Here is a 23,467-nt window from a genome sequence, read left to right as displayed (position 1 = left end):
GGTAATTTGTGAAGAATAACCTAAAGTTCATCTTTTTTTTCACTTAATATTTAATGGTGTAGAGTGTATTTAAAATGACATGGAATTCAGAGGTCAGTTTTTCTGTTTGGTCTGTGCATTTCATATCCTAATTTGAATTGTTTGTGTTTTGGTTTTTTTTCCCCCCTAAACATTTACGTTTTAATGGCTAAAAGATACTGCATTATTACATTAAATTTATTTTATTACAGTAAGTTATATTTAAAATATCTACATGTTAATGCTCAAAATAAAATTTTCCCACACATAGTGATTTGTTGATAAAATAATTGGAGGCATTGCTGGTTCTGATTTGTGTCTTTCTTAGAATAGTTATTCTGTCTTTAACCTGCTGTAGTGAAAATTCAGTGTTGCAAACTTTCTCTTCAGAAAATATATTTTCACACTGACCATGGAATTCCTATGATAGTAGTAAGGGTTGTCCATACTTAATTCCATTTTCTTCCAATCTAGTTTACACGTTTTACCGCAGTGTTTGTTTTCTTAATCTTGATTAAATTCACTAGGAGGTTCACACTGTATATAAAAATTAACTCAAAACAGATAAAAGACTTAAATGTAAAAGCTAAAACTAAGAACCTCTTAAAAGAAAACATACAAGTAAAACTTCACGACCTTGAATTTGGCAGTGATTCCCTGGATGACCAAAAAGCACAAGCAACAAAATAAAAATAGATAAGTTGGGGATAATCAAAACTTAAAAACATCTGTGTTTTGAAGAACACTGTCGAGAAAGTGAAGACAACTCACAGAGTTCTAGAAAAGTATTTGCAAATTATATTCCAATGAGGGACTTGTATCTAGATTATGTAAAGAACTGTTACAACTCAGTCACACAGAGAGAACCCAGTTTAAAATGGGCAAAAGATTTGACATTTCTCTGAGGAAGATATGCAGGCTTTCAGTAAGCAAATGAAAAGATAGATGTTCCACATGAGTCATCTGGGAAAATGCAAACCAAAACCACGTGACAGCCACGAGGAGCGATGATAGCTAGTGTTGGTGAGGATGTGGAGAAAATGGAACTCCCTACATTGCTGGTGTATTGTGCAGCTGCTTTAGAAAACAGTTTTGGCAGTTCCTAAAAAAGTTAAAACATAAGAGTTTTTTGGCACAGCAGTTTTACTCCTAGGGATACGCCCAAGAGAACCAAAACCTTGTACACAGGTGTTCGTAGCAGCATTGTTCATAACCCAAATGTTCACTAACACAGGTAAACAAAATTGTACGTTCATACAACAGAATATTATTCAGCAGTAAGAAGGAACAAAAAAGTACTGATACACTTTACAATATGGATGAGCCTTACAAACATTATGCCAGGTGAAAGAAACCAGTCACAAAGGACCACATATTACATGATTCCGTTCATATGAAATGTCCAGAATTGGTAAATCTGTAAAGACAAAGTAGATTAGTGGTTGCAGTATGATAGCTAAAGGATACGGGGTTCCTTTTCAGGGTGTTGAATATTGTCTTTAAATATATATTTAAAAAGTGAAACCAGATAAAAGTGCCCAAGGAAATGCCAGACCAGGTCTAAGGGGACAAGGGGGCATAAAAGGTGGGATATGCAGTATGTATTTTTATGTCTTAAAAACTAGAGGCATATTTTTGTTGCCTTATTTAATGGACTTACTCATGAGTACCTTATCCTGCTTAATTATTGGATTATTCTAAATTATGGCATATTCTGTCCATTTTTATTGAATACCTACTATATGTTTGCAAGTATTACAGTCTATCGGGGGCACAGAAATACAGTATAGAAAACATCTTTTCCATATAGGGAGTTTGGAGTGTTGGTTACATAAAGCAGTAGTAGAAAGTAGGAGGTACACAATCCTGGCAAACTCAGTAAATACTTGATGAAGGAACAGTTGTCTGTAATGTTTCCAGGACAAGGGGTCACAGGGCTTGTAAGGTGGTGTTTATTGTCTTCAGCTCCATTTGGAAGCTCAGTGAAGACAGCTGAACGTGTAGGGCTTTATTTTTTTGTTTTCTTTGTGCCAATGTCATATAATAGTCATCTTTCAGGTCTTACAGTTTTTGAAAATAATGACAGAAATAGAAATTTTTTTTAAGTCAAAATTTAAAGAGGTGGCGGGGACATCTTAAAGCTGATTGCTCAGAGCAGGGGCTGAAGTAGGGCCGTGGTTTGCAGGACACCGGGGAGTTAGTCTGCTCTCTGTTACCACTAACTCTAGTTCTCTAAATTTTACTTAATGATTTAAAATTAACTTTGGATTTTATTAGCAACAGCCTTTCATGTCACAACATATCATCCTGTGTTCTGGCCACTGAATGAGTCTAAACATTCCTTAAATAATAATTTACTTCAGACTGTTCCTCCTTAAATTAGAATTTTTGTTAATCAGTTTTTCCTCAGGCTTAACATTTCTGATGTTACAATAATGACATAATGTCTTTGAGAAGAATTGCTATAAATTAGGGTTTTCTTGAAGGCATTAAAGGCACATACTTGCAAAGAGAATTGTAGTTTTTTATTATTCATTTGATTCTTCAGCTCAAAACAGTATTTGAAAAAAGCATCTTTCAGTTATCAGAAGCCTGTTCCTAGTGGAGCTCCGTGGTAGACACGTGTGCTATGATGTGTTTGCGATTTGGGGATAATACTGTATTTTAAAGTCTAGCTTGCACATTTGTGGTTCTAGAGAGAGGAGACGACGACGAAGCAGAAGCGGCACAAGGTCCCCTAAGAAGCCCAGGTCTCCCAAGAGAAAGCTGTCTCGCTCACCATCCCCTAGGAGGTAAGAGTATTGGTCATTTAGATCCATCCTGTTTTTCAGAAACTGTCCTAGAGTTTTTCTTCCTGTTCAGGAATTCAAGTGCTAAGGACATGTTGATGTGTTCTTCATGATCTGAGACTGTGTTCTAATACGCTGCACCCAGGACTGGGCAGTTTAGACCTGTAACCAGGTTTTAGTCTCCCTGCGTGTGTTACTTGTGCACAGCTTGTATCTAGTGATTTGAAACTGAATCTTTGCTGTCCTCTTTATAGCGAGCAAACTTAGGTCAAGCTCATCATCTAAACAAGTATAAACTTACCACTACTTAATTAATGATGAAACTTCTTGAGCAGTTCCTTTCAGGTGTCTTGTTTTAAGAACATTTTACTGTCATCTTAGACATAAAAAGGAGAAGAAGAAAGATAAAGACAAAGAAAGAAGCAGGGATGAAAGAGAACGATCCACAAGCAAGAAGAAGAAAAGCAAAGATAAGGAGAAGGAACGGGAAAGAAAATCAGAAAGTGATAAAGATGTGAAAGTATGTTTACAAACTAATTTATTTTGGTGTTTTGGGTGGTGCTGCTCCTTTAAAGAAGTGTTTATGCTGTGAAGACGTTTACTTTTGTTATTCTCCTTGGCAAAGCAGGTTACACGGGATTACGATGAAGAGGAACAGGGGTATGACAGCGAGAAGGAGAAAAAAGAGGAAAAGAAAACAACAGAACCAGGTTCCCCTAAAACAAAAGAATGTTCTGTGGAAAAGGGAGCGGGTGATTCACTAAGAGAATCCAAAGTGAATGGGGATGATCATCATGAAGAAGACATGGATATGAGTGACTGAGTATCAGCTCTATGGGAATCCAACTGTATACATGCATCAGTGTCATTCCTTTGTGTGATTTCTTAATGCTGTATTTGTTCATCTCAAACCTTAGATGTACACAGCCCTGAGTTATAAATGGTTACAAAGCTCCTGGTGTTGATACTAGTTTTTACATCCAAAGCTTTTAGAAAATGATAAGTGGGTGACCAGTTCTTGACAGGGTGAAATCTAATTGAGTAGCCAAGCAGTCTTCCTGTGCTGGTGCTGCTTCGTGACAAGGATGAAAGGCTGCATGCATCTACAGCAGGCATGGGTTGTTTATGTTGTATGATCTCCTTTATTAAGTAAGTTCACTTATAGTCTATTTCTAGAATTTGATTCATTGCCGTAATAGGGCCATGTAGGGAATGCACTGATTGCATGTTAATTGTGGCAGGAATATCCTAAATGTCATTAAAGTCCTCCAACATGATGGATCTATTTATGGTCTTGTTTGTTGACTTGACAAATTAACATTCTTATAGTTACATCTGGAAATGAGCATTTGAAATAGATAATCCTTTAAGCCTTGTGGCTAAATTTTTGTGGCTTTTGTTTAACTTTGAAAGGTTATATATGCACTAACCTTTTTTGATGGCTATAATTAGGCTTTAATTACAGAAACAAGATTTCAAATGAAACTGTCTTTGGCAGTAAGTTAAATAGCATATTTTGAAGTAGAGTTGTATACTTTTTCATAAGGTGTTTGGGAATTTTTTTTTTCCTGAAATAATTTATTCCACAGCTACATCAGTGAAAGCTATCTGCCTATCCTGAAGTCCATCTGTAAAAGAAAGTTATTTCTTGTCCTGATTTTCAATTTTCCACCCTTTTATTAATTTGTTTTAATCTCAGTGTTGGAAAAAGGGGATAGTGCATTTTAAATTGACCTTCATATGCTTTTAAAATAAGACAAATCTACTTGATAATGGACTTTTTATTTGATCTCAAGTTGTATAAAACCAATAAATTTTGTGTTACTGTTACTGCAGTAGTAATCTTATGCACACAGTGATTCCATGTTAAATGCAAAGTAGTTAGGCAACTGTTTTCTTACAGGAGTTTCCAAGCTTCACTTTTGTGCAGTAAAGACAAAAGTAGGCTACAGTCTGTGCCATGTTGATGTACAGTTTCTGAAATTGTTTTACAAGACTTTGATAATAAAACCCTTAAACTTATGTTATGTTCCTGTAAAACCGTATTTGTATTTATTTACGCTGTTGAATGTATGACATTTACCTCATTCATTTTACAAATCAAGTTCTTTCCCCTTTGAACCCACATTTTAATATAGTAATAAGATGAAATCCATCACTGTAGTGATTAGTTGCCATCAGAATTGTCAAAATTGGTTTAAGGTCTATCTAAAACAGTCTTTTTCTAAGTGTAATTTTATTATATTTTGGGTGTAGGACTTGGGTTGAGTAAAGCAGTGAACTTTAGGATGAACAAATGATCCCACCTGTATCTAGTAAATTTATATTTTTGGTGAATATGAACATACTTTTCTGAAATAGTATAGAAACTCAATGATCTGTATCTATTGTACAGGACTAAATAGTGTATATTTATTCGTTTATGAAATGCGTAGTGTCTGAGTGGCTGGGATTAAGGGGAAAATGAGACTTGGAATTGTAGCTTTTATCCAAGTTGGAGTATAAATTTTTTTTTTACTTTTAAAATTGAAATGCCATATAGACAAGCTGCATTGTTTTTACAGTTTGTAGTAACTTTTTAAAGATTTTATGAAAAGGAATTTTTGTCTATAGTGAGTAAGAAGTTGTAGTAATGGTCCTAATCACTGCATTTTTAAACACAAAGTTGAATGCAAATGACATTTCTTTAAAGTTACAAAAAAAATTTTAGAAAAAAATTTGAAGGTTGAACCATATGACGTCACTTTTGTAAGTCAAAAACAAAATATTGGCAGTTTCACTTGGTTAAACCTAGTATTAATCAATTCTATTCCCTTACTTGTAATCTGAATAAAAGTATGCTAACTTGTCAAAAGGGATTAAGAATTTTTTGGCTTTAAAACAGTGCCACTTACCTAAGATGCTACAGTGAAGGGAGTCCATACTTAGTTTATTTTCAATGAATATTTATGCACAAAGGTAGGGCTGCAGTAGGACACGAGCCTTTAACACAGAAAACCAGTCAAAATCAAGTGAACACTGCCTCCACACTGAGTTTTGTTCTGTATTTGTTAGTATAAATGATTAAAAAATAAAAGTGGTTTTGTTAGAAAAATGTTTGTGCTATTTATTTGCTTATATTCTTCAAGAGTAAGTGAGGTAGTGGCTATGTAGGAGTCCAGTCATGAATTTGAGCTTCATTTACAGCTGCAGAGACGTCTGTTTCTTACCTTCTTCCTTTTCCTGTCAGTACTAAGTGGGAGTGAAATCTACCTTTGCAAAGTTGTTGGTAGTTAGGGAAAAAAAACGTAGCCCTGTGTGCCTAGGTCAGTAAACATTACCTGCAACTTAATTATGGAGCTTTTTCAAAACTATACAATAATTTAGTTTGGGATGTTTTAGAAAAAGCACCAAGATAAACTGCATGCAGATAAGGCTTTGAGAAGGCTGTGTAGCCCTTTACATTTTTGTGAAGTTGAGTTCTGGATAATAAGCTTCCTGGTAGTGCTCATATGTGGAGGGTAGAAAAATATTAGTTACCTGGGGAAAGAAAGAAAAACTGGACTTCTGCTAGAACAGTAAAAACTTAACTTTACATTAACCTTGGAGTTGCATCTTAAAACAGGTTCTGGTGTGGGTATCATAGCCTTCGCAAGACTTTTCCTTGGCAAACAATACCACTTTCTTCAGATTAAGTGGTTTATGCCATTTGAAGATTGATACACATCCTTTAAGTTGGAATTGAGATTTCTGTTCCTTTTGTCTCAAATCTAATACATTTCATTCCTGTGCTATCTAAAGTATTTCTCAAGTGCACGTAGTTGTTTAAATATGGATGTAATGGAACTGCTACTGCTGCTTCTAAGCATCCAGAATGTCTGTTACTAAGGCTTTATTATAGAGGTAAAGAGACTAATTCTGGAGTTGCTGATTTTTGAGTCTTTTATTTTTGTTCCCATTTTCACTTTATAATATAAAGTATATGTGAAATTCATTTAGACATTCTTTAGCAAAGTAACTTGTGTGTGAACCATGCTAATTCTTTACCAGTGAGAATATTCTTAAGAATATACTTAAAGTTTATAGTGTTACTTAGCAAGCTAAGAGTTTACAGAGAAAGGATCTTAATATATAATCTTTTTTAAATGATGTCCTTATAAAAATCACTGGGGAAGTGACATGTTCACATTCTTTACAAAAGTCTCACTTTGTAAAGGTTATTTTCCCAGTGCAGTCACTACAATTAATATCATACCGTTTTTTAAAAGCTAGTTAGCTAAAGTATGATTTGTGCATATGAACTTGAAGGCTAGGGTCACAGTTTCAAGAGTGAAATGTTCCAAATGATGTTTAGTATTACTGTTCAGTCACCTCAACGTGAAATTTTATCAATATACTAAATGCCAAAACTTTTTTTTGATTCACTATGAACAAGTTAACAAATTTGTTTACTTAAGTATCAAGTTTTGGAAGATTGGAAGACAAGCATCATGTAGATGAGCATCCTGTAGTTTTGTTCTTATCAGTCTATTCAATCAAAGGAGCAGAACACTGGAAAAGATCTGCTACAGAGATTTGACTTTAATTATGGGAGCTGGTTTAATAGTCTCAAAGCTGTTTGTTGTCTGCTATTCATCTGATGCTGGAGAGTGAAGCCCACAGGCAGTGAAGAAGGGAAGGATAGTTGGAGGGGTAAGAAAAATTGGAACTACAAGCTAGAACCTACAAGGATGCGCTGAAGCTCAGGTGAGGTCTTTTACCAACTGCGGGCCCAGCAGGTGGGCCACAGTGCGTGTGGGCTACCTGATTTCCACTTCACTTCTATCCTTCAAAACTACTCTGCCCGTAGTCATTATTTAAAACACCCCAGCCAGTCACTGTCCGCCTTCTTCAGTGACCAAGAATTCTGTGGGACGTACAGGTGGGTCTTACCTGTTTTTATATTACTCCAAGTTTCTACTTTAGGCTAATCACCTGGAAAACAGTCAAATTCAGGAATGACTGCCAAGTACCTTTCTTTAAAACCCTTAGGAAATTTGCTTCAGTTTTGGGGTGTTTTTTAGGTTCTGTGGCAAAAGGAAAATAATTCTATGTACCATAGGTGCCATTATGGCTGAAAGTACCATGCTAAAATGAGCTGTAACAATTTTAAAAGTTCATCAGCAAGCAGTAAGTACTGTAAGAATGGTCACATGATGTAAAAAATGTAGTACTTGAGATGACATTTTCAGACGGCAGCCTAAGATACTACTGCCCCAGATTCATGACACAAACTACCTTGCAAAAGCAGTTTTTGCTAATTCTTAATACACAAACGACGAGCTATGACCAGTTTTTCTGCCTTTACAAGCGATGTAATACCTCCTGTTCACTCGTGTCTGAGGCAGATTTCCCTGTCAGTTGTCTTTGAAAGTTTCCAAATGCAGCAACTTTGGTAAGGATGCATTTTGTTAATTTTAGAGAACATGGTTAAGATACCTTTTGGAGGAGTTAACAGCAGAGGTATACTGTGTCCACAGTAACCAGTAATCCTTTCCCTCAGTTGTAAAGGCCAGCATACTGCAAGTAGGACTTCATATTCACCTAGTTTTTTACAGCTTTTTCTCAACCATGTTCGTAAATAAAAGTACCGTAAATAAGCAAAAGGAAGCTTTCACCCCTTAATTCAGTATTTACTCCAGCCGTTTTATGACCTCGAAATAACCTCTTTGCTATAGGCTTAGTGAAAACTAGGGAGAAGACTCAATCATTCACCACCTTCCCCTAAGATGTGAATGATAAACTGTGCCTGCATAACACTATGAAAACATTTTTATTAGGGTGAGTGGGGCTCAATACCAGTTCCAAGCAGAAGAAAGAAACCGAATGGTCTTTTCAACTTCTGATGGCTCTCAGCTTCTCTGAAATGTGTTAATTTCCAGACTACCATATGTAGCTATACTCACAGTACTCAGAGCATCTGCTTTATGCCTCCCTTTTACGAAGTCTGATAATTCTCTGTATATGAATGGCTACAGAAAGAGGCAAACTGTCTCTAGGGAATAATTTTCTTAGAGACAAGACTCCTATATTCTTTCAAAACCATACCGGTGGCAAGAATATTGAGCAGTTCTTAAACGGCCATTTGAGGTGACCGTCTTATATAGTCCCCCAAGTTTAAACAATCCCTTCAATCACGAAGGCAGAAATTTAAGGACCCACATTACAAAATCTAGATTTTCATGTAAGATTATCAAAATACATAGTGTTTTTATCTACTTACTTGAAACACAGCATATGGCTTCATTCATTAGCTGGATTAAAAGGCACATTTTGAAAAGTCTAACATTGTGAAAAGTTTATTTGCATTAAATAACTCCTTGTTTTCACCATCATAAGAGATACTGACATTTACTTGTCCTTTGTGATCAAAGACATTCTGGAATGGATAATCTCTTTCTACTATTCTTTATGAAAGGAAAAGAGTTAAAAACAAAATCCAAGTGCAAAAAGTTTTCAGTAGTCTTCCTACTTCCAGTGTACCCCAGCAAAATATTCACAGCTTTTAGGAAACTGGTCAATCCCAAGCTGCAATTTACCATGTTTTTTCCCACTGAGTTATGAAGTATATTCCTGGAAGTATGCCATATTCCCACAAAGTGAGGGAGCCTAAAAGCAACAGTGACCACTGCCTTTCAGTGTCTCAGCCTCTTGTAATCATTGATAGGATAATAGAATCTTTAAGTCACCTGATCAACAAACATTCCCAAAATAACAGGGATCAAACTCCTATTCAATAAACCTAGTCTGGGTTTACCCACTCTTTCCACAAAATTCAACAGATCCACATAAGGTAGTCTTTGAATTTTTAACTGATTATTTTTCTTCATTATAAAATGTACTTATTAAAATGTCAACATACGCAGTGTAGTATGTATCAGCATGGAAGATGCAGCTTTAAAGATGTTTATTATAAAATTTTTCTTATGATTGATGCTTTGGATTTTTAAATAAATCATCTCTTCAATAAATGTCTCTAAAACTCATTCAAATTTAAAATTCTGGAAAAAGTTTAAATTACTGGTCACTCTAAAAAACTTGACAGATGCATTCTGACACATTAATCAGGATACATTTTAAAAACATTTCTTTAGCTAAGCTCTTTAATACAACATAACATTTTATGACTGTTATACATTATTCTCCCTAATTTATTTTCATTCTGGACCTTCAAACCATCTTGGAATAAATATGAAAATTTTTAAGTGCAAAAATGAATAATGCATGATTTTAACACTTTGGAGATAAAATCAATAAATATTTTCCTGTGACTTAAAAAAATAAACAGTAGGAATTATCAATTTTGTGTACGTTTCTGGAATTTAACTTGTAACAAATATATTGTTAGCATATAAAATGTTTTTACCTTATTTTGAAAGCATTAAATATGTAGGGATGTCTAAAATACGCAGGTTGTTTTTTAAAACTGACACGAATGCAGCCATATTCCACTAAAAACAAACAAAATATTCAGAATGATGTGCACTTATTAGGAAGCAAGTTTAAAAATTTGGAATTTTTTTTAAAGTGCTCAGATTTGGAAGAATATCTTTAAGCATGCTAACCATACCTTATCATGAACACAAAAAGGACTTTTAAACTCAAGTTTAGAAAAAAAAAAATAGAGGTTCTATGAAAGGAAGATTAGTAACAAACATTTTCCATTGAAGAAAGAATTCAGGTAAAAACAAATAGCACCACAATGAATTGCACTAAGGTGCTAAAGGAGGTACCTTATTCCCTGCAGAGTGAACGCTCCTTCTGAAATGTATTGCAACATATAAATGCAATTGTTTAATGGTTACCATTTGGTTCATTCATCTACAGAAAACTGCATTCCTTCTAGTTCATTATACTGAACAAACATTCAAATTACTGAACTATACACAATGTTACATACTTTACATTTTATGAAAACAAAGCTTGAAGGAATATTTATAAAGGTCACCTTGAATATAAGATGACAAGTTTAAAAGGGCTTCATATCTCTTAAGACATTTAATTTATGTTAATGGTCCAGGAGTGTTTAAGATATAGATATATTTATATGCATATATATTTCAACAAGAAGTGTAAAAATTTTTAAAAACAAATCACAGCACTCATAGCTGTTTTACATTAAGAAGGACTTAGGGCCATTAAGGTGTCAAACTATTACACTTATAATATGTATATTTTTAAAAAGACTGAAAATGGCACATCAGGAAACTTGCTGAAATTCTTATTAGAGGCCCATTTCATTATATCTTATTACTGATGTGTCAGTTCAATGTAATTCCCTTTTCTTCGATGAAAGCATTTGTCCCTTCTATTTGGATTCACTTCTGGGGTCTCTGCATTCTCTTGCTTTCCTTGGTCAGACGGCATCATCTTCCGTGTCAGTTAAAGATCAGGAAAACGGCTTGGGTCTTCCTTGTAATCATCAGGGATGGTAAAGATGGAGCCATCAAATTCATCATACCGAAACTCCTGAAAAGTCACAGTGGCTGTGATCGTAGGAAACACGGGTATATCTAGAGAGGACAATCAATGACAACACTGTAAAACGAAATGGTAATCTACTGATAAAACAAATACTATTTTATGCTATAAGATACTATTAGAGATACCTATACTCTGTATAACATAAAAGAGCATTATTCAAGGACCAGACAAATCCTAACATGTCCAATACTGAGTGTGTGTCTGGGGGAAGAGTCTGGCGACTGATAAAAAGAGGAAGACACAAAGGCATCAAGAATTACATCAGACACACAAGTCCCAAGCTTCTCAATCTTAGAACTATAATGACAGACTCCACTAGACTTTTCTCTTTTCCGTGGTGCAAAGGGATGGCTACGTTTGTACTTTTTTTCTGTATCTTTTCCTCAGATTATAGTGTATACATTATTCTGAATCTGAGCTGATTTTTTTTTCATTCTAACACAAATGAAATACACTAATCCTTTTCTGTTTTAAAACACTAAAAAAAATCCATCACTTAATTATATGGGATGAAAACAGTCTTATCAGAATTGGAGTTGATATATACCACCACAACCTAATATTCTGCTAAGTAAAGTACATTTCTAGCTAAAATTATGAGTGAAATCTGACATTAAAAATGATCAAATACTTTAATCACCCTGCTTAATTCTATTCCTAGTATAAGTTATTGGAAAGAACACAAATTATAAATCCTGGATTCTGATTACTACAAGTCATTTAACTTATGGGCCTCAGGGATTTCATTTACAAAATAAATAAACTCTAAATCTTCCCTAAAAGTCTGAAATTATTCTATGAAAACTAAGTTGAATGTCTGTCTAGAATAAAGGTATACTGTAGAGTATGTTAATTTGACTGTTACAAGCCTAGTATTTATTGCAGAAATATTCTCAAAAAAAAAAAAACAAAAACCCAAAGAAATGAACATAAGGATTACAGAGTTTCCAGCTATCTCTGGTGAAAAAGATCATTCAATTGTGCCTATTAAGTGAAGATGCTATTCTATTTCAGAGGTCAGCAAGCCAAGGCCTGTTGCCTGAACTGTTTTCGCAAGGCCTGTGAGCTAAGAAAAGATTTTACGTTTTTTAATGATTTTTTAAAAACACAAAGAACAATATTTCATGCAGATAAAACTGCATGAAATTGAAACTTCAGTGTCCACAGTAAAGTTTTATTGGAACACACTGTTTACTTATTGTCCATGGCTGCTTTCATTTTCCAACAAGAGTTGAGAAGCTGTGACAGAAACCATATGGTCTGCTAAGTCTAAAATATTCACTGTCTTTCAGAAAAAGTTGGATTGCCCCTGTTTTAGGCACTGGATATACACCAGTAAACAGGAGACAACAAAAGATGAACTAATGGAGTTCATTCTGGTTAGGAGATACAAACAACAAGTAAAAAGTAACTATGACTAAGTATCCAGACAAAAATGAAGCAAGTAGAGGAACGGGGAGTTTCAATGCTGAGGGTAAGAGGGCTTGATTAGGGTGATCAAAGGAAAACCTCAAAGTTACCTTTCAGCAAAGACCTGACATAAGAACAAACCATACAGTCGCCTCGAGGGAGAAAATTCCAAGTAGAGGGAACAAGTAGAAAAGCCCTAAAATGAAAATGTTCGGTTTACTCTGGGAACAGCCAGGAGACCAGAAAGTGAGGGAAAGAGTAGCAGAAGATGAGGTGAGAGGAGAAGCAGGCAGTCAGATCAAGCGGGTTCAGGTCAAGGAAAAAGTCTCTGGCATTTACCCTGAATGAGATGGAAAGCCAGTGGATGGTTGTGAGCAGAGCAGTAACATGTTTGGCCTAAGTTTTAGCAGATGTAATGAGAATTAACGTAGGGTGACAAGTAAAAGGAGACATTTGCTCCAGAAGGAGCAGACAGGAAGATCGAGAGAGAATTCGATCAAGGAAGTTGGAGGAAACCTGAAGAAAAACTACCAGCATTCACTGGGACGAGGACTCCACAAATACAGAGTGAATCTTGGAGACATTAAGTCAGATAACAGAAAGGTGTCCAATAAACTTAACAACATGAATATCAGTAATAAACACAGCCTGAAAGCGATGAAGAGGCTCTGCACCAAGCAGCTGGGTTGTGTCTAGTTTGAGGCTATTTCAAACATTTTTCTTCTTGTACACAAGTTTTGTGTGAATGTATCTTTATTTTTCTGGGATAAATGCCTAGAAATGCAATTGTTTGATCACATGAAGTTGGGCAGTTAGTTTTTTAAGAAGCAGCTCAAACGTTTTCCAGAGTGGCTGTACTGTCCTACGTAACCGCCAGCAGTGTATGAGAGAGGTCCAGCTTCTCTGCATTTGCACAGATATTTGCAGTTGTCAGGATGCTTTATCTTCGTCACCCTGTTAGGTATGCACACTGGCATCACAATGCGGTTTAACTGGCACTTCCCCAGCGGCTAATGATACTGAGCACTGTTCTTGTGCTTATTTTCCATTTCCATTTCCTCTCTAGGGAGATGCCTCTGTGTCTTTTGCTCTCTTCTAACTGGCTTGTTTGTTTTGTTACTGATGAGTTTTAGGAGTTCTCGTGTTGTGTTTCTGTTGTTTTTTTTTTTTAACTCTCAACTGGGTCTTTCACAGAGCAAAGAGTTTTTACTTTTGAAGAAGTCAAATTCATTGATTTTTCTTTTACGGGTCATGTTTGTGGTGTGAATTCTAAGACTTCTTTGCTTAAACTTAGATCCCTAAGAGTTTCTTCTATGTTTATTTCCTTAGTTTTATTGTTTTATTTTAGATTTAAATTTAAGTCCATGATTCACTGTCAGTTACTTTTTGTATAAACTGTAGGATTTAGGTGAAGGTTCATTTCTTTGCCTTTGCATGTCCACTTGCTCCAGCATCATTTGTTGAAAAGGCTGTCTTTCCTCCACTAAACTGCTTCTGTACCTTTACCAAAAATCAGTTGGGCATATATACGACATTCTATTTCTGGATTCTCTGTTCTGTCATTTGACTTACATGTTTATATCTCAGCCAGTACAACAGTCTGATGACTGTAGCTATATAATAAATAGTGAAATTCAGTAGACTGAATACTCACAGTTTATTCTTCTTTTTCAAAATTGTTTTAGCTGGTGTTATGAGTTGAATTCTTTCCCCTACAAAAAAAGACACTCCAGTCCTAACCCCTAGAACCTAAGAATAAGACCGTTTTTTGAGACAGTCTTTGCAGAAATAATCAAGTTAAGAGTCATTAGACTGATGCTTAACCCAATATGACTAACATCCCTACAAAAAGGAGAAATTTGGAGACACACACACAGGAAAAGCACATCATATGAGGATGAAGGCAAAGACTGGGGTGATGCTTCTACGAGCAAGAAAAATCACCAGAAGTTAGATTTTTCTCCCATAGCCCACAGAAGGAACCGACACTGCTGACACTTTGATCTCAGATTTCTAATCCGCAGAACTGTGAGACAATATATTTCTATTGTTTAAGACACTCACAGTTTGTGATATTCTGTTATGCAACCCTAGAAAACTAATGTAAATATTCTAGTTTCTTTGCCTTCCCATGTAAAATTTAAAATAATCTTATCTACATCTACAAAAAAATATTGCTGTTATTGTGATAACAACTGTCTTAAACCCATGTATTTCTTAGGGAAGAACTGACATCTTTCCTATGTTGGGTCTTCCAATCCACAAGCATGGTATGTCTCTACATTTGTTTAGATCTTCTTTGATTTCTTTCAACAGTATGGTATTGTTTTCAGCATACAAATACTGTAAATGTTTTGTTAGATTGACACCTAAGAATTTTCCCTTTTTTGCAATTATAAAAATGTTTAATTTTTAATTTTGGTGTCTGTGTTCAATGCTAACATACAGAAATGATAATGATTCTTCTATCTTTAACTCCTATCCTACCATCTTTCAGAGCTCATTAATTCCAGTTTGTTTGTAGAATGTTCGGAATTTCCACTCACAGAAACATGTCATTTGCAAATACAGATTTTATTTCTTCCTTTTTGCTCTGAATGCCTTTTTTTCCCTTTCATTTCTTACTACACTTATTATCTTTTAGATTTCTGAAGGGTCTGTCATGCTATCCTGTTTCATTCCATATATTGGTCATTTATATTTTCTCTCTTTTTTTAATCAATCTCGGTACAAGTTTGTTGATTTTATCAATCTTTTCAAAAACAACGGCTTTTTGCTTCACTGACTTTCTCTGTTTTCTTTATTCTCTTTCATTTATTTCTATCTTTATTATTTCCTTCCTTCTGTTTGCTTTGGGTTTATATGCTCTTCCAAGTTCTTGAAGCAGGAGTTTAAATTACTGATTTGAGACTTTTTTCTTAATGTATGTATGCATTTAGTGCTATAAATTTCCTTCTTGGCACTGTTTCAGCTGTACTCTACAAAGTTTCGTAATTTCACTTTCACCCAGTTCAATATATTCTTTTCCTTTGAGACTTTACCTTTGATCTATAAATTATTTAGAAGAGTGTGTAACAGAATACCACAAACTGGAGATTCTCCTGTTATCTTTCTATTATTAATATCTAAATTTGATTCTACTGTGTTGGTTTTCAACTCTTTTTCAATTATTGAGGTTTGTTTTATGGCCCAAAAGATAGCCTATCTTGGTATATGTTCCATGAGCATTTAAAAAAAAAAATGTGTATTCTGTGTTGGGCAGACTGTTCTATAAATGCCAATGAGGTGCTGTGGTTTATGGTGTTAGAGAGCTGTTCTATATCCTTGCTGATTTTCTTTCAAGTTGCTCTATCAACTGTTGAGAGAAGGGTGCTGAAGACTCCAAATATAATTGTGAGTCTATTTTTCCTTTAATTTCTTTCAGGTTTTGCTTCACCTATCGTGCAGCTCTGTTGCTTGGTGTACATACATTTAAGATTGCTATTTTTTTTTCATGGGTTGACCCCTTTAACATTATATAATGTCCCCCTCATTCTGGTAATTTTCTTTGCTCTGAAATCTACTTTATCTAATATTAATATAGCTAGTCATGTTACCCTCTGATTAATGTTTGCATGATGTATCTTTTTCCACCCTTTCACCTTAGTTTGCCTGTATCATATTTGAAGGGAGTTTCTTGAATATAGCAAGTAGTTGGGTCATTTTTTTCAATCCATTTTGCCAATTTATTTCTTTTAAATGGTCTATTTAGACTATTTACATTTAACGGAATTATTTATATACTAAGACTTAAGTCTGCTGTTTTATTTTTTGGTTTTTGTTTGTTGTCTCTCTTTTTCATTTACTTGTTTTCTTTTTCTTGCCTTCCTGAATGTGACTATTTTTTAGAACATCATTTTTATTTATCTATAGTGTTTCTGAGTCTGTCTGTTTGTGTGGTTTCTTTAGTGGCTGCTCTAGGTATACATTACGTGTAACTAACTTATCATAGGCTCCTGGTGTCATCATTCTAGCAGTTCAAATGAAGCAGAACAACTTTCCCTCCTTTTATCTCCCTTCACCTTCCTCCATTGATAATATAACTGTAAACAGAAAGAACTGAGAAATAAATGTAGACTGTCAAGCAACTTGGCTATGACAAGCAAAGATTAAAGGCAAGTGCTGGGTAGAGTGGAGTTAAAGGGATTATTTTATTAGATTGGCTGTATTTTAAAAAAGAAAGACTTTTGATTGGTTGAATTTTAAAAGGAGACAGACCTGAACAAAACCTAACAGCTAAGAGGAAGAACGCAGTACAGAAGGGGAGTTGAAAGGCAAAGGAGAAATAGAGGGAAACTGATAGCTTTTTTAAAAAGTGGGGAGGAGAACAGATCCATAGTACAAATGAAGAGACTATTAAAGCCAAAAAATGGGGGCACCACTTCCACTGAAATAGCAAAGATGAAGGAAAAGACAGGGCGTGGGGCAGAAAAGCTTGTATGAGAGGCTGGGAGTAATGAGGGAGCTATCATTTCTGATGGCCTTTTTTTCTAACTAAGTAAACAAAAAATCATCTGCTTAGATTGCGAGAGGAAGTAGCGGGGGAAGACAGGGACTGGGTAAAGAGGTTCAAACTTAGCCTTTGAGCAGAATAAGAGGAGTAACAAATCAGAGAAAAGGTCATTCAGATTCGGCATTTAAATCTCTGGCTGATTTGGAAAACATGTTATTTGTGCTATCAACAATTTCTAAATTCTTCCCCTCAATTATATCTTCCAGCCTAAATAGAAAAACAGAAATGATGGAGGCCAACCTAGGACTGGAGTTTTACAGGGTCACTTCGAAAGAAGGATAAGGAGATGAGAGAGAGAGAGAGAAGCAAATTCCAAGTACACAAGCAAAAATTATAAATCCCGTGTTAAGAAGATGGTTGTATGTCAGAGAAATGCCCACAAAAACGTATTGTAGACTTTTTTTCCTTTCCATATAATCAAAGTATTTCTTCTGCATAATACATTTATAGTGTACTGTGGAGTTTGATGTGGGTTTGGGACTTTAAAAATGTGAATACAGTAATAGTTTCATATATTGAATCCCTACTCTCTATTCTAGTTTGTCACTGTGCCTCTTAAATACAGCACACAGAAAAAGAGTCCAAGGCTTGAACTATTTTCTGGCTACAGACAATTACAGTGAGATTTTAAGCCTCTGCAGAAATGCGCATGTAATGATCCCTCTCCATAGTTCAAACACTCGGCTCCTGTTCGCTTTAGTTTTCTAACCATTTCTGCCTAGGCTTTCATCACTGGTTTTTTCAGGTTCACACTGGTTCCCAGTGCTTTTTCATCACAAAGGGAATCTAGACTGTGAATATGTTTTAAAATCCATTTTAATTCACAAAATGTATTCTCAAGTTTGGAAAGTTGAGGCGGTCAGGTTTAATTTTTAGCAACAGAAGCATTACTTCTGGCAGTAAAGTATTTTGGCCTAATTATTCTGAGATGTGGTTTTAGTAGTATTGAGTGAAAAAAGATAAAATATATCTGAGGAATTATACAAAGATTATATTTACTATATAATACCCCACCCACCACCCAAAAATGTAAACACCAAAAGGGCAGGGACTTTTGCTGTCTCTCATCCCTAGAAAAAGGTCTGTCACACAGCAAGCACTAACTAAATATTTGATGGCTGGATCAGATGGTATTGAAGGCTCTCTTGAAGCTTATATCAATGCTAAATCCAAGCCTCAACTCCTAAAGAGCCTTTAAACAGCGTCTTGTTCCCAGTTTTCTGATACAGTTAGAAAGAGAAATATGTACAAAAATGAGAGTTTACTGTTTCTAAAGATCATTGTTTAAAATGAAATTAGGTTTAAACATTTAAGACCGAAAAATAAAATGTGTTTAAGTATTACTTTATCCTTGAATATGACTGTTGACTACAGAAACAGTTCCACTGTTCAGAAGCTCAGAATTTGCTAAAAATTTGCACTAAAATCCCGTCTCCCTACTTCACATTAAAAATATTATCACAGTGCATCGTAAGTTCACCCACATCCTCTTGAATGAAACACCTGCATCTCTCTTACATTTAACTTAAATCAAGTAGAACTTTCATCAGGCACTTTACATTTACTTTGACAAAACATGAATAGCAATGCATGCAATTATAGGAAAACTGTATAAAAATATAAACAACTAGGAAACCCATTTTCCTTCAAAGCATATTCCTTATTAAATGTTAGTAAACAGCTTCATATTTCTAACAGATACTGAACTTACATGTAAATTTTTCTCTTACCTAGTTTTACAGGAAAGCCTGGAGGAAGCTTCATCTGAACAAATTCTCTAAGCTTGTTAAAGTGCTTGAAGGGAGCTATAACTTCCAAAACATTCAATAATCTGAAAAATGGAAGGAGAAAAAAAAAATTTCAAATCAGTTTCATTGTATCCTTATGTTGTTTTATAACTAAATGCTGCAAACTTACATAGTATTACTGACTTCCAGATACCAAAGATGAGGAAATAATACCTCCTTCCACTTCTTGATTTTTTCTCTTTTATTATTCTTTTTACCATGTCAAGTTTGTAACTTTTACATTTCATCGTGTAGCCATAATTTCCAGTTATTTGACTTTAGATCTGTATTTCAGCAGATTCAAGGATCACGCCAGTCTTTTTTCCTGAAGTCTACACATTCCTCAATTCTTTAATTAGCCTCACTGTTTGGATGCCTAAATTTCACTGTCAATTTTTTCGTGTGTGAAGGGTTCTTATGTGGTTAGTATTCCTTGATTTCCTGCAGGTCTGATAAATGAGTGTTTCTTTTTTGCATACTTAAAGGGAAATCTGACTGGCATAAAATATCATTTATACTCTTTCCCCCTGAATTACAATTTCACAAAGTCTCCTAGCATTCAATATTACATTAGTCCTCACACTTTTTTTTGGTTGGATGAATTTCATTTTCAAGTCATATTATTTTTCTTTCAAAAAGGGCCCATGACTGGTATATTTATTGAATTCTTCAGTTTTCCTCATAATTTCTTTGATTTTTAAATGAAATCTCATCTAGATATACTGTAAGATCACACTTGCTTTGCCTCACAAATATCAAAACATGAAAAAATGTAAAGCCAGGCTGTTTTTTACCCCTTTTCTGCCTGAATGCCTTTAGATCTCTCTATTAACTATTGAAGCCCAGTAGTTTAATCAGGATATTCATTGTTCCTAATCCCTCTCTATCATTTTTTCTTGGGTCCCAATGCTGTGCTACAGATTTAGTTCTCCCATTTAAAGACATTTTCTTCTATCATATTTTGAACACTATTTTTTCACATTTTGGAGGCTTTCTATATAAGCGGAACAGCAATAATCCTTATAGTGAACCAATGGCCTCCACAAATATTACTCTCAAGTTCCTTTAACCTCTTCTTTCACTGAATTCACTAAAAACTATCAAAACTTAATTTTGGCCACATCTATTCTGTTTATTGTTGCTTCTAATGTATTTGTTTTACAATAGTGCTATTTAGTGCTTAATTTACTTCCTTAGCTCAGCAATTTCCTTTTCATTTCATTCTATTGTCTTATCCCATCTTAGAAAGATCTAGTTTACTTATTTCATGTTCTTCTTATGTTTTTCTATATTATTTATATGGAATTTTCTTCTGTTCTTTAACAGGTTTTACTCTAGAATGAGTTCTTTGTCTGGCTTTTACATACTATGTTCCTTATATTACTTTTTTCAGGGGGAATGGTTATAATTGCCACATCTTAAATTCTAAGAGACCCATTTTTTTTTTCACATATTACGTCTCTGAAATTAGGTAACTCCTAAAATTAACAGCATCATATAATATGCCACATTTTTCTTCTTCATTATCATATAGATCTGGTGCATCTTGGAGTCATTTGGGTCTGAGATATGATAAATTATGCAGATTTGTATGTATGGCTAATTCCTTTCCCACATCTTCTGAGAACTATTTATCTATCTCCCTCTCTGATCAACAGGTGAGGACCCAATTCTATCTACTCTTCTAAAGCTTGGCTAATGGGGATTATGAGATGTGTACAGAATTTATAGAAAAATAATAGTTCAGATCTATTCTATGAGAATTTTTTTTACTGTATTAGGCCAAACTGGAAGTGGAAGGATCTAGGAAGGAAAGCCTAGGGCTTCCACTCCTCCCCTCCTTTAGTGAGAAGCCTGAAGGTACAGTTCTGTCAGAGCTACCTCGAGCTACGCACCTCCCATTCCACCCGTCTCTCTAAATTGATGTTTAATGAGCATCTGACGAATACAGGTTTGGAAGGATATATTCAAGATGTTAATGGAGTATTGTTTACAATGGTGACAAACTACAAATCACTAAAAATGTTTAACAGTAGCGAGATGATAAAATAAATGACAATGCATCAATACTGCAAAGTAACAAGGAAAGAAAAAAAGACGCTAATTTAATTATTGTAAGAATGCTAAGATACACTGGCACTTCTAAAAGAAAAAAAAGAAACTGAACAAAATGTAAAATGTAGACTATTCCCCCATTTTTACAAAAAAAATAATAAAATGCAAAAACACAGAGAAAAATCCAGGCAAAACTACACCAGTTATTTACCTGTTAACTACTAGTGAGGTGGGAAAAAACTGCTATTTTTAGTCTATAAACTTCCATACTGTTAGCTTTTTTACAATAAGCATGTGTTCAGGTATTATTTTATAATTTAAAAAGACTAATCAAAAATGTATCTGATTAAAATAATAAAAATGTTAATATTCTGTGAGCCAGAAAATTTCTAAAAGGGTGCACACACTATCAAAGCAATGGCCATATGCTTTTCACATTTCAAAGGCCTCAAATGCACCACTAAGAGGCAAATATTATTATAGCCTTTAGAATTTAACAGCTTCTTTCATAAACTTGTGCAGTTAGTAACAAACTTACGACTCAATTCCCAAGGGAAATTCCTGGCTCATGGCTATTGTGGCTTTAAATGTTTTCTTACTCTCCTTGCACAACAGTTCTCTACCCAGATGAGGAGCTCTAAAATGAAGGGAAAAAAAAGAGAGAAAAATATATTAGGAAACCTTTCCCACATGCTATCATCCTCCTAAGAAGAATCTGTCATCTTTCAGTGACATTCATTAATATTTCAATTTTTCTTACTCTGAGCATACAAATAAATTAAAATTATGCTAAATAGGAATGAGACATGTATAATAAATAAGACAAGGGTAACAAGAAAAAGAAAATAGCAAAGCATAAAAAGTTTAGAAAAAAATGATCAGAACCCAGAAATTTTCATATTGAATATAATTTTAATAATCACTATTTTTAGGAACAAAACAAATCACCACAAAAAAAAAACTTTAAAAATACAATCATACATCTTTAAAATCACTTATTCAATTCAATCTCTTTTACGCTCTACAGTTCTCAGCACTGATGACCAAGAAGTGATGTAAAGAATAAAGAATTTTATATCAATCATAGAATGTTGTAAGATGGAAACATTTTAGAGAAGTTAGGAAAGTATAATCATAGTAAACCTTTCAACACCAAAAGAAGAAAAAAAAAAACAAAACTTTATCCTAAGCATGGGGGGGCAAGTAATTTTTTATTCTCCTCCAGAAGAAAATAATATTTTCTACAAAGGACTGTAACTTTTACATGGTCAGTCAGAAAAAAAACTTTTTATGTATCTATTCATTCAAAATAAACTATTCATTCATCATTCTTTCAGTCAGTAAATATTTACTGGATACAAACTACGTACTAGGTACTCCACTAAGTATTAGCCAGTGTTAACACAAAGCAAACGTCTTGTGTAACGGTAGTGAGAAATAGCCTGGCATAGACTGAAACAAAGGGATGACAGGAGATGACCTTGGGAAGGCAAAAAGTAGATAAACAATGAATGACCTCATACACCTTACTAAAGACTCAGGATAATGACAGAATATCAAGTTCATCATTCAATGAAAAACTCAAATAAGCAACTGCATGGGACAGTTTCTCACATTTTATTTCCTTAGAACAATGCCCTGCGGGTTTTCTGGTGTTATATAAACTGGAAAGAGGGAGGTAAAAAGAAGGCTCTACAACTTACTCAAAGAGAGCATGTAGTTGGGGATACTTCTCCCTCATCATGCTTCATCCATACGTTTAAAAGGTAAAATAATTGCTTTAGACAAAACTATACTAATAATTCTCTGTAAAATAAATTTGACACCTAAATATTCACAAATGATGTTTTTACAGAATGTTTTTTCTAAAAACCAAAGAATATATAAATAAAACAAAACAACACTTACTTTCCATTTTCAGCAGATATATATTCTTCCCACGTAATTGTGTTCTGAGGAGGAGGGGTAAGGGACTGTCTCCGAACCGGCTGCCAAAAAATAAAAAGGAAACAAAGAAAAAGGGAGAGAGAAAGAGAGAAGCAAAGATAGAGAGAAACCAAGAGGGAGGGAGGAAAGAAAATTGTCACATTTTTAAAAATATAAAAGTAAAACAATAAGCTATAATCTATTTAATCTTTTCAATATAATGCTTTAAGAACTTCTGAGATAATTCCATGGTGACGTAAAGCTCCATAAGTAATATTTATTACCATTTTTTAATCTCAGAAAGTATCAAAGTAGTAAAATCTATGCATTCAATATTTCAATCATCTAAAATATTCCTGGCATTATGCTAGATCTAGCTGAACACAGGGACTACAGAGAAGTATAAAAACCAACCCTGACTTCAAGGA

The 23,467-nt window shown here is 34.4% G+C and overlaps 2 protein-coding genes across 15 annotated transcripts in view; one reads left to right on the top strand and one right to left on the bottom strand.

Annotated features, from left to right (window-relative positions):
- Nucleotides 1-4,829, top strand: part of SRSF11 (serine and arginine rich splicing factor 11) — a 38,376-nt gene extending 33,547 nt beyond the window's left edge. For 7 of the 12 annotated variants that reach the window (XM_045522862.2, XM_045522863.2, XM_045522865.2 and 4 more), the window contains 3 exons: nt 2,694-2,810; nt 3,189-3,327; nt 3,433-4,829. In XM_045522862.2, the coding sequence (XP_045378818.2) occupies nt 2,694-2,810; nt 3,189-3,327; nt 3,433-3,630 (454 nt within the window). In that variant the 3' untranslated portion in view covers nt 3,631-4,829. The remainder of the gene's footprint in view (nt 1-2,693; nt 2,811-3,188; nt 3,328-3,432) is intronic. The other 5 variants (XM_010963417.3, XM_045522855.2, XM_045522856.2 and 2 more) reach the window with 3 other exon arrangements.
- A 4,279-nt stretch (nt 4,830-9,108) lies between these two features.
- The window catches only part of ANKRD13C (ankyrin repeat domain 13C), a 79,208-nt gene continuing 64,849 nt past the window's right edge, over nt 9,109-23,467 (bottom strand). For all 3 annotated transcript variants that reach the window (XM_045522871.2, XM_045522870.2, XM_010963415.3), the window contains 4 exons: nt 23,022-23,101; nt 21,652-21,750; nt 19,002-19,102; nt 9,109-11,338 (listed from right to left, as the gene is read on the bottom strand). In XM_045522871.2, coding sequence (XP_045378827.1) covers nt 11,208-11,338; nt 19,002-19,102; nt 21,652-21,750; nt 23,022-23,101 — 411 coding nt within the window. In that variant the 3' untranslated portion in view covers nt 9,109-11,207. The remainder of the gene's footprint in view (nt 11,339-19,001; nt 19,103-21,651; nt 21,751-23,021; nt 23,102-23,467) is intronic.

Source organism: Camelus bactrianus, chromosome 13, assembly GCF_048773025.1.
Source record: "Camelus bactrianus isolate YW-2024 breed Bactrian camel chromosome 13, ASM4877302v1, whole genome shotgun sequence".
Lineage (NCBI taxonomy): Eukaryota > Metazoa > Chordata > Mammalia > Artiodactyla > Camelidae > Camelus > Camelus bactrianus.
This window is presented reverse-complemented; position numbering and strand designations above follow the sequence as displayed.